General features: G+C 34.9%; 1 protein-coding gene across 1 annotated transcript; it reads right to left on the reverse strand.

The window, feature by feature from the left end:
* Window positions 1–2,035: 2,035 nt before the first annotated feature.
* Window positions 2,036–12,038, reverse strand: LOC113782536 (ABC transporter B family member 9-like). The gene is made up of 8 exons (XM_027328423.1): window positions 11,787–12,038; window positions 9,309–9,363; window positions 8,314–8,489; window positions 5,750–6,042; window positions 4,995–5,520; window positions 4,523–4,742; window positions 4,244–4,449; window positions 2,036–2,713 (listed from the first exon to the last, which is right to left on the reverse strand). The coding sequence occupies exons 1-8, from the start codon at window positions 12,036–12,038 to the stop codon at window positions 2,036–2,038; spliced, it is 2,406 nt and encodes an 801-aa protein (XP_027184224.1).
* Between the last annotated feature and the right edge of the window lie 1,752 nt (window positions 12,039–13,790).

Below are 13,790 nucleotides of genomic sequence, written 5' to 3' on the forward strand. Positions count from 1 at the left end.
AATGGTAAACGTCCACTGACCTTGGGAGTCACTTTTGCGTGCCCTCCACGCGTGAGCATGCCAAAATTCCCTGTCCTGGTCACAATGAAGGAAAATATCAAGATTAATTAGTACCCAAGTGAGAAACGACATATTTAAAGAATTGAACAACAAAAACAACAAAATCAATATTTGGGTTGCCTCCCAAAAAGCACCTCTCTTTAACGTCTTTGGCTAGACGTTGAACACCACTCTTCAATCTGGATGTAATTCAATTTTCCTTGTAATTTGTGGCCTTTCTCCAGGATCCAAATAGCCATTGAATGCAGCCTTCTTTCTTAATTTCCTACTCCTTTCACCTCATAAATTACTTTCATCTCCTGATACTTGTTCGCAAAAATTTTGAATTTACCCCTACAAGTAAACTCAGAAAATTCTTGTACAGAAGGATTAGTAGCATGAATAGCGAACACAGAGTGAGAGTTAGCAGGATGTTTCATTGTATCAAAAATATTAAAGTGGACTATTTCTCCCTCAAATTCCATTGTGAGAGTACCCTTACTAACATCAATCTTAGTTTGGGCAGTACTCAAGAATGGCCTTCTTAATATAATAGGTGATGGATTTGAGGCACTTTCATCATCCATGTAAAGCACATAAAAATCAGCAGAAAAAATTAATCCATCTACTTGCACTAAAACACCCTCAACTACCCCATCCGGATAAACAAATGTATGATCAGTCAATTGAATTATTTTCCCTGTTTCTTTTAAAGGTCCTAAATTTAGGGAATCATAGATTAATTTAGGCATCACATTAATTGAATCCCCTAAATTTAGCATGGCATTTTTAATCTTAGAATGTCCAATCTTACAAGAGATAATAAACATACCTGGACCTCCGCATTTAGGTGGTAGTTTCCTTTGTAAAATCGCTGAAACGTTCTCACCTACCACAATATGCTCACCCCCCCTCAAATTCTACTTGTCGACGCACAAGTTTTTCAAACATTTAGCATATTTTGGCACTTGCTTGATCAAGTCCAACAAAGGGATATTGATTGCCACATTTCGAAACACCTCTAGAATTTCCTCTTCCTTATCTTGCTTCTTCGGTTTCTCCAACCTGTTAGGAAAAGGCTGTGGGTTAGTCTTAATTATAATGAATGGGTCTGGGAGTACCTTTGAATCCTTGTTGCTTCTGCCCTCCTCTTCAAGCTCTTTCTCAATTCGTTCCTCATTTTTATCCTTCGGAATCACGAGTTCGGGTCCTTGAATTTCCTTCCCGCTCCTTAAGGTCATTGCACTTACATTCTTCAAGTTCAATTCAGGTTGAAACGGCAATTTTCCTTAAACTTGGGATTCCAGGTGGTTGATTGCTATTGTCATCTGACTCATCTGACTCTGCATCGCTTGCACCTGTCCCAATTGATTCCTCATACTTTGTAGGTCAGAATCTGTCTTTTGTTGATTAGCAATTAATTGCTTCATCATCTCTTCCATAGACAGGCTTGAGTTTGAAGGGGGTGGTGGCGAGCGAGATTGATACTATTGTTGATACCCTTGCTGTCTATTTGGTGCAAAATTCGACTGCCTATTTCCTCTATAACTGAAGTTAGAATGATCTCTCCAACTCGGATTGTACGTATTTGAGTATAGGTCGTATGACTGTCTTGGCGCGGGCGCGTGACCAGCCATGTTCACTTGCTCCGTACTTTCTTCTTGAACTAGCGGACACATCTCCGTCGAGTGACCCAAAACAGTGCATACTCCACATACTTTGGCTTGTGAGGCACTTCCCACAGCTAATTGTCGCACGAAAGACGTCAATTCGAAGAGTTACTATTGGATAGAGGATATTTCTACCTCATTCACCTTACGCGTCGGGATGTCCTCTCTTGAACCAAACTGCTGTGAATTCTCAGCCATCCCTTCCATCAACTCCTATGCTTCTCGAGGAGTCTTGTTCACCAACGCCTCTCCACTTGCAGCATCAATTATACTTCTGTCCTTGAAGAGTAGCCTCTCATAGAAATATTGGTTGAGCAGTTGCTCACTTATCTGATGCTGAGGCCATTTGATGTACAGCTTTTTAAACCTCTCCAGTACTCATAGAGGGACTTGCCTGGGTGTTGTTTGATACCGCATATCTCCTTCCTTAGACTTGCAGCTCGAGATGCCGAAAAGTACTTGTCCAAAAAAATTTTCTTCAGTTGGTCCCACATGGTGATACTACCTGGTGGTAGGTAGTACAACCAGCCTTTCACGAAATCCTTCAAAGAGAAGGGGAAGACCCTCATTTTTATCTGCTTTTCTGTAATTTTCGGGGGTTTCATACTGTTGCAAACGACATCGAACTCTTGCAAGTGCTTGTAAGGCTCCTCACCTGATAAGCCATGAAAAGATGGCAAAAGATGAATTAGGCCAGATTTTAACTCGAAAGATGTGTTATCATTTAAATGCGGAAAAGTAATGCATAAGGGTTGCTGATTTAAATCTGGGGCAGCCAACTCCCTTAGTGTTCGGGCATTCGCCATGGTAACTTTCTCTTGGTCTGAATCACTCGAATAATCACCACGCAAATTTGTCGATTCAACCTCTGGATTAAGTCCCTGAGACGCAACACTGGACTGCTCCTCCCTGAGCTGTTTGGTCTCTTTCCTCGTTCTACGCATGGTCTTCTCTACTTCAGGGCCGAAAATTAATTCGCATGTGCGAGAAGAACGAGACATAAACTAAAAAAGTACCAGAAAATTAAAACAAAAATGAATTTAAAAGGATACAAATAATTAACGCCAATCCCCGGCAACGACGGCAAAAGTTGACAACTGCCGAACCTGTGCAATAATAATAAAAATACCTAACTACCACTAAAAACAGTCAATAATCAATTCCAGGTACTGGAGCAGGGACTCTATGTATGTAATAGGTTATTTGATTCACCCTATTCCCGAAAAATTTGATTAATCCGATATACCAGAATTAATTAGTTGACAGACTTTACTAACAAGTAGACAGTGGCAAGTAGGGTCGTCTCCTCAGAGACTGGGGATATTTATCTCTTTGAAATTCCAATTGACAATGGGGGGCTTTATCGGAGTGAAGATAAAAATAATTACACAATTCAACTAAAAATGAATAATTAACTAGCACGAATTTAGACAGGAATTAAATCAAGAATAAATAAATTCTAGCTAAGGATACAACTACTCAGACACCGTCCATTCATCCGATCATTGATGCAAGGGAGGTTCACTTAATTTATTAATAGGTTAGTTATAGTCGCCGACGAGCTCTAACGACTAATTTTTCCTTAGTTTATTGGTAACCAAGGTACGATCATTGATTACCCCTAATTAGAAAATAATCCTAGGTACGACCGTAGGAATTCATTTCTCAATTGCCTTAAGAACTAGAAAAATCTAACCCCAATCAATAACATGCTACGAGGGTTATTTAAATCAGATTGCACGTTCCCCTAGTGTGTAAAAACGCTAGTTGCCACTAATATTAATCGATTAAACAATTACGGATTTAATTGACTAATTTGGCAGGAAATTAATAAGTCACCTTGAATATCGGGGTCTTGACATTCAATTAACAAAATAATCCCATGGAAGTTCAAATAGAAATCGCGCAAATATTAACAAATTAAGGAATGCATAAAAACTAATTCGATCTCACAGATATTCGAGACTGCGTCGTCACGTTGTTCCTTGACTAGATGAAAAGCTTAGCCACGCCGCATAAGTAAATCTCCACGCTAATTAATTGATTCGCAAGGCATCACGTTTTTCACTAAATAATCAAGAAGTAAGAGATACTTCTCTAGTTGGGTCTTTTGTCGAACCAAAAGTCACGCATTCAAGGAAAATGGAAGAAAAACTCTCATATCTCTAAACAATGACCAACGCCTCTCTACATGGTCCCCCGGATAAGGAGCAAAACCAAATAAAAATAAAGGGTCCAGCCTACTCAAGTTCCCTCTATCACGTTTCCTATTGCTAATCAACTTTCTAGTACAGTGCAACTCTTCATTAGCAAAAGCATAGGAAATCCGTTTCTTCTCTCCATGTGGGCTAGGTTTGTGGAGCTTTTAGTAGCCTCCCACGTGTGGAGCAATTGTCTCATAAAGGTCCCCCTTTTTAGTACTTTTCAGTTCCACTTTCTGTAGATAGGTTCAAATACCAAATATAAGTATATGTTAACAATTATAACAACATTTGGTAAGGACAAAAAGGGAAATTAACAATCAAATTACTAACAATTAACACCCTATCACTTGATAAACTTTCTCTTGTAATACTCTCAGTGGATGACAACAGACCCTCAAAATTTTCCATTGTCTCAGTGATGTACTTTCTTGTTTCTCCATTCATCCGTTTGGAATTCTCAACTTGATTTTTCCCTTGTGAACTAACTAGTTTGGAATAGTGCCCATCTTGATTTCTGATTAATTCAGCATGAGTTCCTAAATAGAAGACATGAAAGAGTTAGTAATGTTATCGGATAAATATTTTGACATGTCACAATGACATAGTTACCTTGCTCCACAATTTTTCCCTGATGCATAACTGCAATACTGTCAACGTTTTCAACACTTGATAAACTGTGAGTAATGATTATTGCTGTTCGTCTTGATGCAATCTTGAAGATTTCATCATAGATTGCTTTTTCAGTTTTTGTGTCCAATGTACTCGTTATTTGATCAAGAAGGAAAACTGTAGGGTCCTTTAGAATTATCCTAGCAATAGCAATTCTCAGCTTTTGTCCACAACAGAGTTGAGTTCCAAGCTTGCCTACCACGGTGTCTAGACCTTGATAAAAATCTCACTTGATATATTTCCATGTCCAGTGATATAAAATCAAATATACAGTAACTTGTATCAGCATTAAGAGTGATCTAGTCAAATCTTTTCTGTGTTATTTTGTAATCTTTACACCAACAGAAGCTTTTTCATCTCATCATGTATTTACAAAAAATTAAGGGAGGAATAAAGAAACAAAAGTGTTCACCAGTGGTAAGTCTTTGATGAAGGTTGCAGCAGAAGAAGACTGAAGGGCTTTGTTGATTTCATCTTCTGTAGCATTTTCCTTTCCATATGCTATGTTCTCTCTTATTGTTGTGGCAAATAATACTGGTTCCTGACTGACTAAGCCTATCTTTTCTCTTAGCCACCTGAGTTGTAATCTCTTCACACTGACACCATCTATTAATACTTCACCAACATCTGGATCGTAAAACCTTTCTAATAAACTGATCGCTGTTGACTTCCCACATCCGCTTTTCCCAACTAAGGCTACATGCTTACCACTTGAGATGTGTAAAGATAGACCAGAGAATACTTCCACAGCTTGCCTTGCAGGATATCTGTAGTAGACATCTTTTAGATGAATTTCGCCCGTTATGTTTTCCAGTACAATCCCAGTCGAATAAAAAGCATTGATTTTTGGCTTTCTTTTGATTGTCTTGAACATGTTACTTGCAGCAGCTTTTCCTGATGATAATGCGTTTAAACACGACGAAGATTGTAACAATGCCCTAGTGCAAGAAGTCAGAAAAACTTGTTAGGAAGGTTATAATGTCCAATAGAAATAGTAGATACTGTTAGACTGTCAGATAAATTGCAAACCTCTCTCTTCCAGGTAGAATGTTTATTTTCACTGATTAGATAGCAGTAATTTGTGACAAAAAATCCTACCTAAAAAATTAATTGGAATTCGCATGTAAAACTAATGAAATTTTACCATAAGAATAATGCTGAACTTACATTCCACCATACACCAATGCAACTATAATGCTGATAACCTGTTCACCTGTGTAACCTTTCTCCAGGATTAATTTAGATCCATACCAAATGGTTAGTCCATAACCACCAAAAAGAATAAAAGACACTATTCCTAATCCTAGCCCTGAGACCAATCCTTGTCTGGCAGAAAACACGTTGACTTTTTCCAGTTTCTTGGCATACTTAGTGATGGCTTCATTTTCTGCTGTTAAGGATGAAGCCTTGTGCAAGAATTTGAAAATAATAATGTCAATCTTCTTCTCTAGGATAACAACCTAATTCAAGATCATTTCAAAGAACTAAAATGGAAGAATATCAAGTAACATAAGGTTTTAATTGTTCCAATAGTCTCTTCCACCACACCTCTGGCTTCAGAATAAGCAGCTTGAGTGTTAATGGACATTTTGGCAAAAATAATCACTGTAACCCCTCCAACAATGAGAAGAGAAGGAATCATTGAAACCAAGGACAGAGAAAGAAGCCATCCTCTAGCAAAGGCAATTAAAAACCTGCCAAGAAAGGTTGACAAGTATTGGATAGACTTTCCTATCTTAAAAAAAATGTGTTAGGAAATTGGCTTAATTTCTTTTAAGTAGAATTTTTGTTTTGTGTGGAAGTAACTAGTTTCCTAATTGATTTTAGTTACTTGAAGTAGTAGCCAAGGAATATTCTATTTAGTTTAGAATTGGAAGTTATTTCCTATTATTTGTAAGTTTAGGAATTAGAATTGATTTCCTATTGTTATTTGGGTTTTGGCCCAATAATATTATCTATAAATAGGTGGGTTGATATACTATACAAGAGACACACAAGGAGACATAAGGGGCATACAAAAGGGCAACATGTAGCCTTATACATAGGGTGGTGAGAGAGGGTTCTTGAGCAATGAGAGATGGTATACAAGGGTTGGGTTTGGGTTCAAGATGTATTTTTGTATAGGATTTTCCTCTCATAATAAAGAACGAGTTTCTATCCATGGACGTAAGCTCAATGGTGGAGTCGAACCACGTTAAATATTATATGTCATTTATCTTTCATGTTTGTGGCTTGTTTCTCATTAAATTGTTATGCACTTGACATCTCAATAGTTGTTTATTCCGTGTCTGGATCCTAACAAGTGGTATCAGAGCTTCAAGTTGTGAGATTGGACAATAGAGTAAAGTTCGTAGTTGAATCCTAGTTAACTATTGAGATCAAGTGGATTAGTAGCTATTATTAATTGAACAATTTAATGAGTGGTATCCTTGTTTCAATGATTTGATAAAAATCATTGATGATGAAGGATGGAAAGTCAAAAAGCATGGAGATGCTTGACAGTGAATCTAGGTAGGTGATTCAAGGATCAAGAAAAATGTAGAGTCCAATGTTGATTTTGGACGTGAATTGTTGGAGACTTTCTCACACCTCCAACGATTGATACTTCATCCCGGTGATTTTTAGATTGCGGTTATGTTTTTTGGGTGGTGTGGCACGTGTTCCAAAGAAACAAGGAGATCTAATTTCCATGTGCTAGAAGACTCTGACAGTTACGAGTTTTTCGTTTTAGATAGAATCTTGGAAACCACACGTGGCGAGATAGTCCTAAGGATGGGAAAAAATATGATAATTTTACCAGTTGGTTACCTCAATGGTTAGGGTTAGAGGTCACAAAAGGGGATCCCATATTGCAAGTGGTGGTGGAAAAAAATCCTACAAAGAGATATGGTGAATTGAAGCACCTTCTCACGAGTCAACTGGAAGTTGGATTCGGGGTAACTACACATGTTCATTTTCCGGTTGAATCAATTTGGTGTCAGGACTGTATTGATTAGGGTGTGTAGTTCGGTACCATATTATTTGGTAGTTGAAGGCAAATGGTTACTAAAAGAAATTTTCGCCAAGGTGGAAATTTGTTAGGAAATTGGTTTAATTTCTTTTAGGTAGAATTCTTGTTTTATGTGGAAGTAACTAGTTTTCTAATTGGTTTTAGTTACTTGAAGTAGTAGCCAAGGAATATTCTATTTAGTTTAGGATTAGAAGTTATTTCCTATTTTATGTAAGTTTAGGAATTAGAATTGATTTCCTATTGTTATTTGAGTTTTAGCCAAATAATGTTATCTATAAATAGGTGGGTTGACATACTATACAAGAGACACAAGGGGCATACAAAAGGGCAACATGTAGCCTTATACATGGGGTGGTGAGAGAAAATTCATGAGAGATGAGAGATGGTATACAAGGGTTGGGTTTGGGTTCAAGTTGTATTCTTGTATAGGGTTTTCCTCTCATAATAAAGAACGAGTTTCTCTCCGTAGATGTAGGCTCAATGGTGGAGCCAAACCACGTTAAATATTATATATGTATCGCTTATCTTTCATACTTATGGCTTGTTTGTCTAAATTGTTATATACTTGATATCTCAATAGTTGTGTGTTCCACGCTTAGATCCTAACAAAATGAATTGTCAAGCAAGTCTACGAATACGTGAAGGGAATAAGAGGATAAATTCAATATTTATATAACTTGAAACTGATTAGAACTTCTTGAGGGATAGAATGAATTATTACCTCTGCACTCATTGCATCTTGAATGGTTATAGCATCACTTGAAGCCATCCCAAGGGCTTGTCCCACTGTCATTTCGGTGTCAAAATATCCAATTTCTTGTCTTAACAATGTTTCAAAGTACAAGCCTTGTAATCTAGAAGCCTGTCTTTCTCCTGTGATGGTCCAGCATGAGACCTCTGCAACAAAATCAGCAAAGAATGCATATTGTTCATCTAGAGGTTAACAATATGTTCCTGCATTAATCGAAGTGATCAATGCTATGACCTGCCTTAATAGTGAAAAAAAGATGAAAATGGAAAAGTACTGGTGTGTTATTTTAGAGCGTGGTAAATTTAAAGTTCATTAACTGTATATTAGACAACAAAGAAGATGGCAAAATAAATTGTAGCCAAACAACACAAGTTACAAAAATCAGAAGTTGAAGTAAAACAAACATTAGAAACTGGATTTCGGCATAAAAATGGTTAATTGGTATTCTTTGCAAGATTTTCCCTGATTCCCTGCAAGTTAATACAGATTATTTGGCTCCTCTCTAAGTGAAGTAAACCATATTTAAGCACATTACCAAATCAAATTAATCTGATTTTCATGATTTTATCTGTATGTAATACTTGTACACGAAATGGGACTAAAATTTATGTTATGAATTAAAATTTGAAATCAAATTCCAGTCACGATGCATGTTTTTAATGAATATTTGTTCCAATAGTACCGGATAGTACTATTTGTCTTCAATTGTTAATAAATTTTATGTCCTTTTTTTGAAAAACAATAGATTAAACACGTATTTAGTTCGATTACTACGTATACCAAACCCTCTTCAGTGAACCTGTTAAAAAGGGTAGGCTTTGATTAACAACTGTCTAACCGATACAATTGATTAGGATTAGCGAGATCAAACCATCCAAATCCCTAGCTTCTAGTTCTATGTATTGCATTCCCATCATGCAAACTTATTAGTTAATAACAGAACTGAAAATTATAGTGACACCTACGGATTTGTGCAGCAATCCCTGCTCCAGCAGCCAAGTATAGTAGCTTGATAGATACCTGCAAATGCCGAAGATGTAAACTTCATTAAATGCATGTATCGTGACTGGAACCTTGGATAAACACTTGTATCTTAACCTATTCGGTTTACTTGGTGAATGTTAGAAATATAATAATTGAAGCTTTAGTATTTGTTTGTTTTGTTTAGATAGTGTTCCATTTGTCTTAATATGTATGGTTGGTTACATAGGTTTCGCTGTTATTAGTTTGGCTGTGAGTTTGATGTGATGTAGTCCTAATCATGAGCACAGCTACGTGCATCCAAGGGGATGCAAATGCCCGCACGTTACTTTGACAAAATTAGTTTTAAGGTTTAGAAAATTCAAAGATTCCAAAAGTTACTTATTATTTGCCTTCGCTAAAATTTAACACATTTTTTTTTATCTATATTGACCCTCAAACAATTAAAAATTTATGATTGTTATCATTTACAAGAATTTCGGATATACTTAAAGTTCATTATGGAAATTATTTCAAGAATAAATTTTTTAAAGTTTTAAATTCAAATAGAGAGAATGATTTTCATTTTTAAATTTAACAACGATATGAACTTCAAAACCCAGTAAACTTAGAAAAGAGAATATATGTTTAACAAAAATATTCATTCATTTTATTTATATTATTACTTCATTTTATATGTTATCGAAGATTGAGTCCCCTTACTCTAGGATGTGGTTCTAGTAGTACTACTCTGTTTGTTCATATATATGAACCCATAGGAATAAAAAGATTCAACAAAACAACAAAGAGGCAAAGGGAATAACTTCATTGTGACTCAATAAGGCTTTGATATATATATAAAAGCCTATATGTAAAAGCCTTGTTGAGTAAATAATGAAGTATTCCCTTTTGCCTCTTTGTGGGTTTGCTGAATTTTTTAAACTTGGTTTTCATAAGAGGGGAAAGAGAAGTGAAAAAGGAAATTCAGTAGCAGAGTCCATCAATTAACAGCCACGTACTGTGCACAGAACATAGACTTGAACCTAACTAAAAACTAAAGATTACTTGTGTACACAATTTTCGTGTATAATTTGGGGTTAACTTGCGAGTTTTTGGGTCGTGATAGAGACATAATAATTCAACTTGTGACTGGACTAATGTCCTTGACCAAATCTAGAGGCTGCGAAGGTGCTATACTATCTTTCTCGACGCATTTCTTTAGACAAAGACTTTGTTTCTTTTCCTATTCGGATGTTTTTTTGTTAGCAAATATCATTATTTTAAGTTATGAATCTTTCAAATCATTCCAGCAGCAGATCCGGACTATTTTTTCCCTAATGAAATTCAACTTTCATGTAGCAATAAGAGAACAAAAATAAATAGAAAACTTTGAAGAAGGCAATGAATTAATCTCCCCTTAAGATGTACTTGTGGATAATCTTACACATGGTTTCCGGAAGGGCGAGGATGGGATCAAGGGCATTATAAGTTATAGTCTGTGTAGTTCAAATTGGTTCGGGCAATTCTCAGAGTTTTGGTTTAACGGTGAACTTAGTTGTATGAGTTAACAAATTCAATTTTATATCTAAGTTGTATGAATTTATACCAAAAATTATAAGAATTACAGCAGCCACATTGAACTAGATAGAATCCAACTTGTGAGGCCCTGATCCAAAATAGTGTTAGATTGGAGAGATAATGAACGAATATTTTCACTTCCATGATTGATACAAAAACTTCGAGTAATACAGATAGAGATGTGGTCCTTAATAAAAACAAAAACAGAACGGTACTTTGGCATATCTAAAATACGTGAAGGATTAAACTTACATATAGTACTTATTCCATTGTCAAAATTTTGCAGTAGGTTTGGATATGTGATAGACGACCTCCATTTAAAGATAGAATTCTCTTTTTTCCATATGTGTTGCGTATTCAAACATGTTAGTGTAAACTAATCATCAATGCTAAAAGTATTAATTCATGAATTATATATGACCACTTTGCTTATTATGTTTTCTAAAAATAGTAAAAATGTAGTTCAAAACATTGGTCATCATGTTTTGACTATATATAAAGTTTTGAAATGGTTAAGTATAGTACTCAAAAGCAGCTCAAGAACTACAAGTTAGGATACTCTTTTGAATAAATCTTTTATATACTGATGCATGTCATATATATAAAATTTGATATTTAAATTCAAATTCAGATGATGCAGCATTTATTTAATCTCGTCAATGTATATACATTGACGGTGTATGAAAGATTAATCCTACTCTTTTGTCATTTTAAATAGATTGAATGAACAAATTAAGGAATAAGCAAGAAATTAAAGCACAAGATAACATGTAACTTGTTAAAAAAAAGTTTTTTTAACCCATATTTCGTAACAGTCATTTAATCAAACAGTCAGTTACATGCAAATAAATTATGGGAAAAACAAATTTGTCAAAGAAAAAACTAATTGAAAGCATGTAAATTACCCGCAATATGTCTTGAGGCATATGCTGGTAATCCGCAGTGCTAAAAGTGTCGACAACACCACCGAATAGGAGTGCCATAACAGGCTGTGCTAGTCCATTTGCAATGGCGCAGATTGACCCAAAAACCATCAAGAATATGTCAACTCCAACAGCAAACTTGAAAAGGGTGAAGAGGGAAAAACCCTTTTCATTTGCTTTGCTAGATTTTTGTGTTTGTTTTGGTGTAGGAGAAGCTGTTGTGTTTTCCTGCATGGTTTGCTATTGAAAGAGAGGTGCTTGTTATCAACGAGAATATGGTGTAAGATTCCTGCCCTTATCTGTTCTTATATAGTTGCAAAATTTAACATTGGCAGGAAAAGTCATAAAGAAATTGCCAAATTGAAGTCCTAAGGAAATTGCCAAATTTAACACTAATTGGTAGGAAAAGTCATAACGAGAGAAGAAAGGTAGGGTAGAGACACTAGCCAGAAAAAAAAAAAGGGAAAGCCTTGGTTGGCTCAAGGAAACATTTATATATTTCTTGCCCACAAAATTCTGGAGAGAAATAGCCAAATGGTGTTTTGAAATTTGGGAATCATTATACAATAGGGGGGTCCATCATCAAGGTAACTAAGAAAAAATTAGGACCCATGTTCGAACCACTTTTATCATTATAGTAGGAGTGACTAAAAGATACGTTATGGGTAAACTGATAGTATGATATAGTTGAAGGGGTAAAGCTGATTAATAACCGCTTACATTACATATGTTATTTCCTCTTTGAGAGGAAAACTTGTGCAACATGCTTGTTTACTTCGAATATACTTGTATGTCCCAAATACTTAAGAGAATTTAAATAAGATTTTTTTGCATTAAGAAGTAACTAGTTTTGTACCCATTCGTTGAATGGGAATTGTCTAAAAATAATAAATTATTTAGTGTAGTTCATAAAAATATTTGCATAAAATACAAACTTATTGTATAATCTATTATAGCCTTTCTTAAATACATTGTTATTCAAAAATAGTCTTATAATGTAAATTTAAACATCTAATTCAGTGATTAATAAATTCAAAAATGCAAAAAAAAAAAAATCGACAATATGATAACATTCAAAAACTTGAAAATAGGAAATATCAAATCTTGGCTGATCTTCTGTAAACAAAAGAATGGCTAACCCGTTACCAAAACATCAATTTTGGTACTTAATATAAATGGCTTAAAGATTAATGTGAAAAAAAAGAAGCCGAATGAAATATTAATAAAAGATAAGAATTCAGAATCAATCAAGTCATAGGAACACAGCAACCTTCTAAATATGTTCATGGCTAATAGAAACCAAAACGAAAACATAAGATGTATTTTGCTATTAAGTCAAAAAACATAAAAAAATCTAAATAGTCTGATGTATATTGCATGACGTGAACTGCTGTATGACAATGAACTTGATGTCTTGCCATTTATGTAATCAGTGACACCTTCTTGTTCTTTAGAAACTTTCTACCAAAGTCTAAAAGAAAACATTGAAAATTGCACAAAATTTTTTTAACCCCAGAAACCTAGAAAATAAAAAAAAATTAATATGTTGTTGAAGATAATTAATAAATTGTCAAAGGCAATTAAAAATCGTGTGAAAACACATAGTTCAAAAGGCCACTTTTAAATCACTAACCAAAAAAGCAATATGTGTTCTACTTGAATTGAAGAGTGAATCCATAAATTGAAATAACAAATTAATTACAAAAACCAGAAATAAAAACCAAACTGTAAGTTTTGAAAACTTAGAAAATTCAAATTCAATGACCTAACTATGAAGAAAGTGTAGGAAATTACAGACCACATACAGCGAGTATAAATAAAGTCCAAATGCGGTCTTTGCATTGAAGGGAATAAAAACGAAGTTCCAAATCCGGTCCTTGCATTGAAGTAAAAAAAAAAAAAAACTTTCCAAAAATATTGTGGAAAAGTGTAAACATCTACACTGCTTGATAAAGTGATGAGTAATAGATCGATAACCATATATAT

The sequence above is a fragment of the Coffea eugenioides genome, chromosome 9 (genome assembly GCF_003713205.1).
Source record: "Coffea eugenioides isolate CCC68of chromosome 9, Ceug_1.0, whole genome shotgun sequence".
Taxonomy (NCBI): domain Eukaryota; kingdom Viridiplantae; phylum Streptophyta; class Magnoliopsida; order Gentianales; family Rubiaceae; genus Coffea; species Coffea eugenioides.

Bases quoted from the DNA above. Each gene is read 5' to 3' on its own strand.
- LOC113782536 (XM_027328423.1), bottom strand. From the start codon at position 12,038: ATGCAGGAAAACACAACAGCTTCTCCTACACCAAAACAAACACAAAAA. The intron at 9,364-11,786 runs GTAATTTACATG...CGGCATTTGCAG, and splicing joins TGCCTCAAGACATATTGCGG to GTATCTATCAAGCTACTATA. The intron at 5,521-5,749 runs GTAAGTTCAGCA...TTCTTGCACTAG, and splicing joins GCATTGGTGTATGGTGGAAT to GGCATTGTTACAATCTTCGT.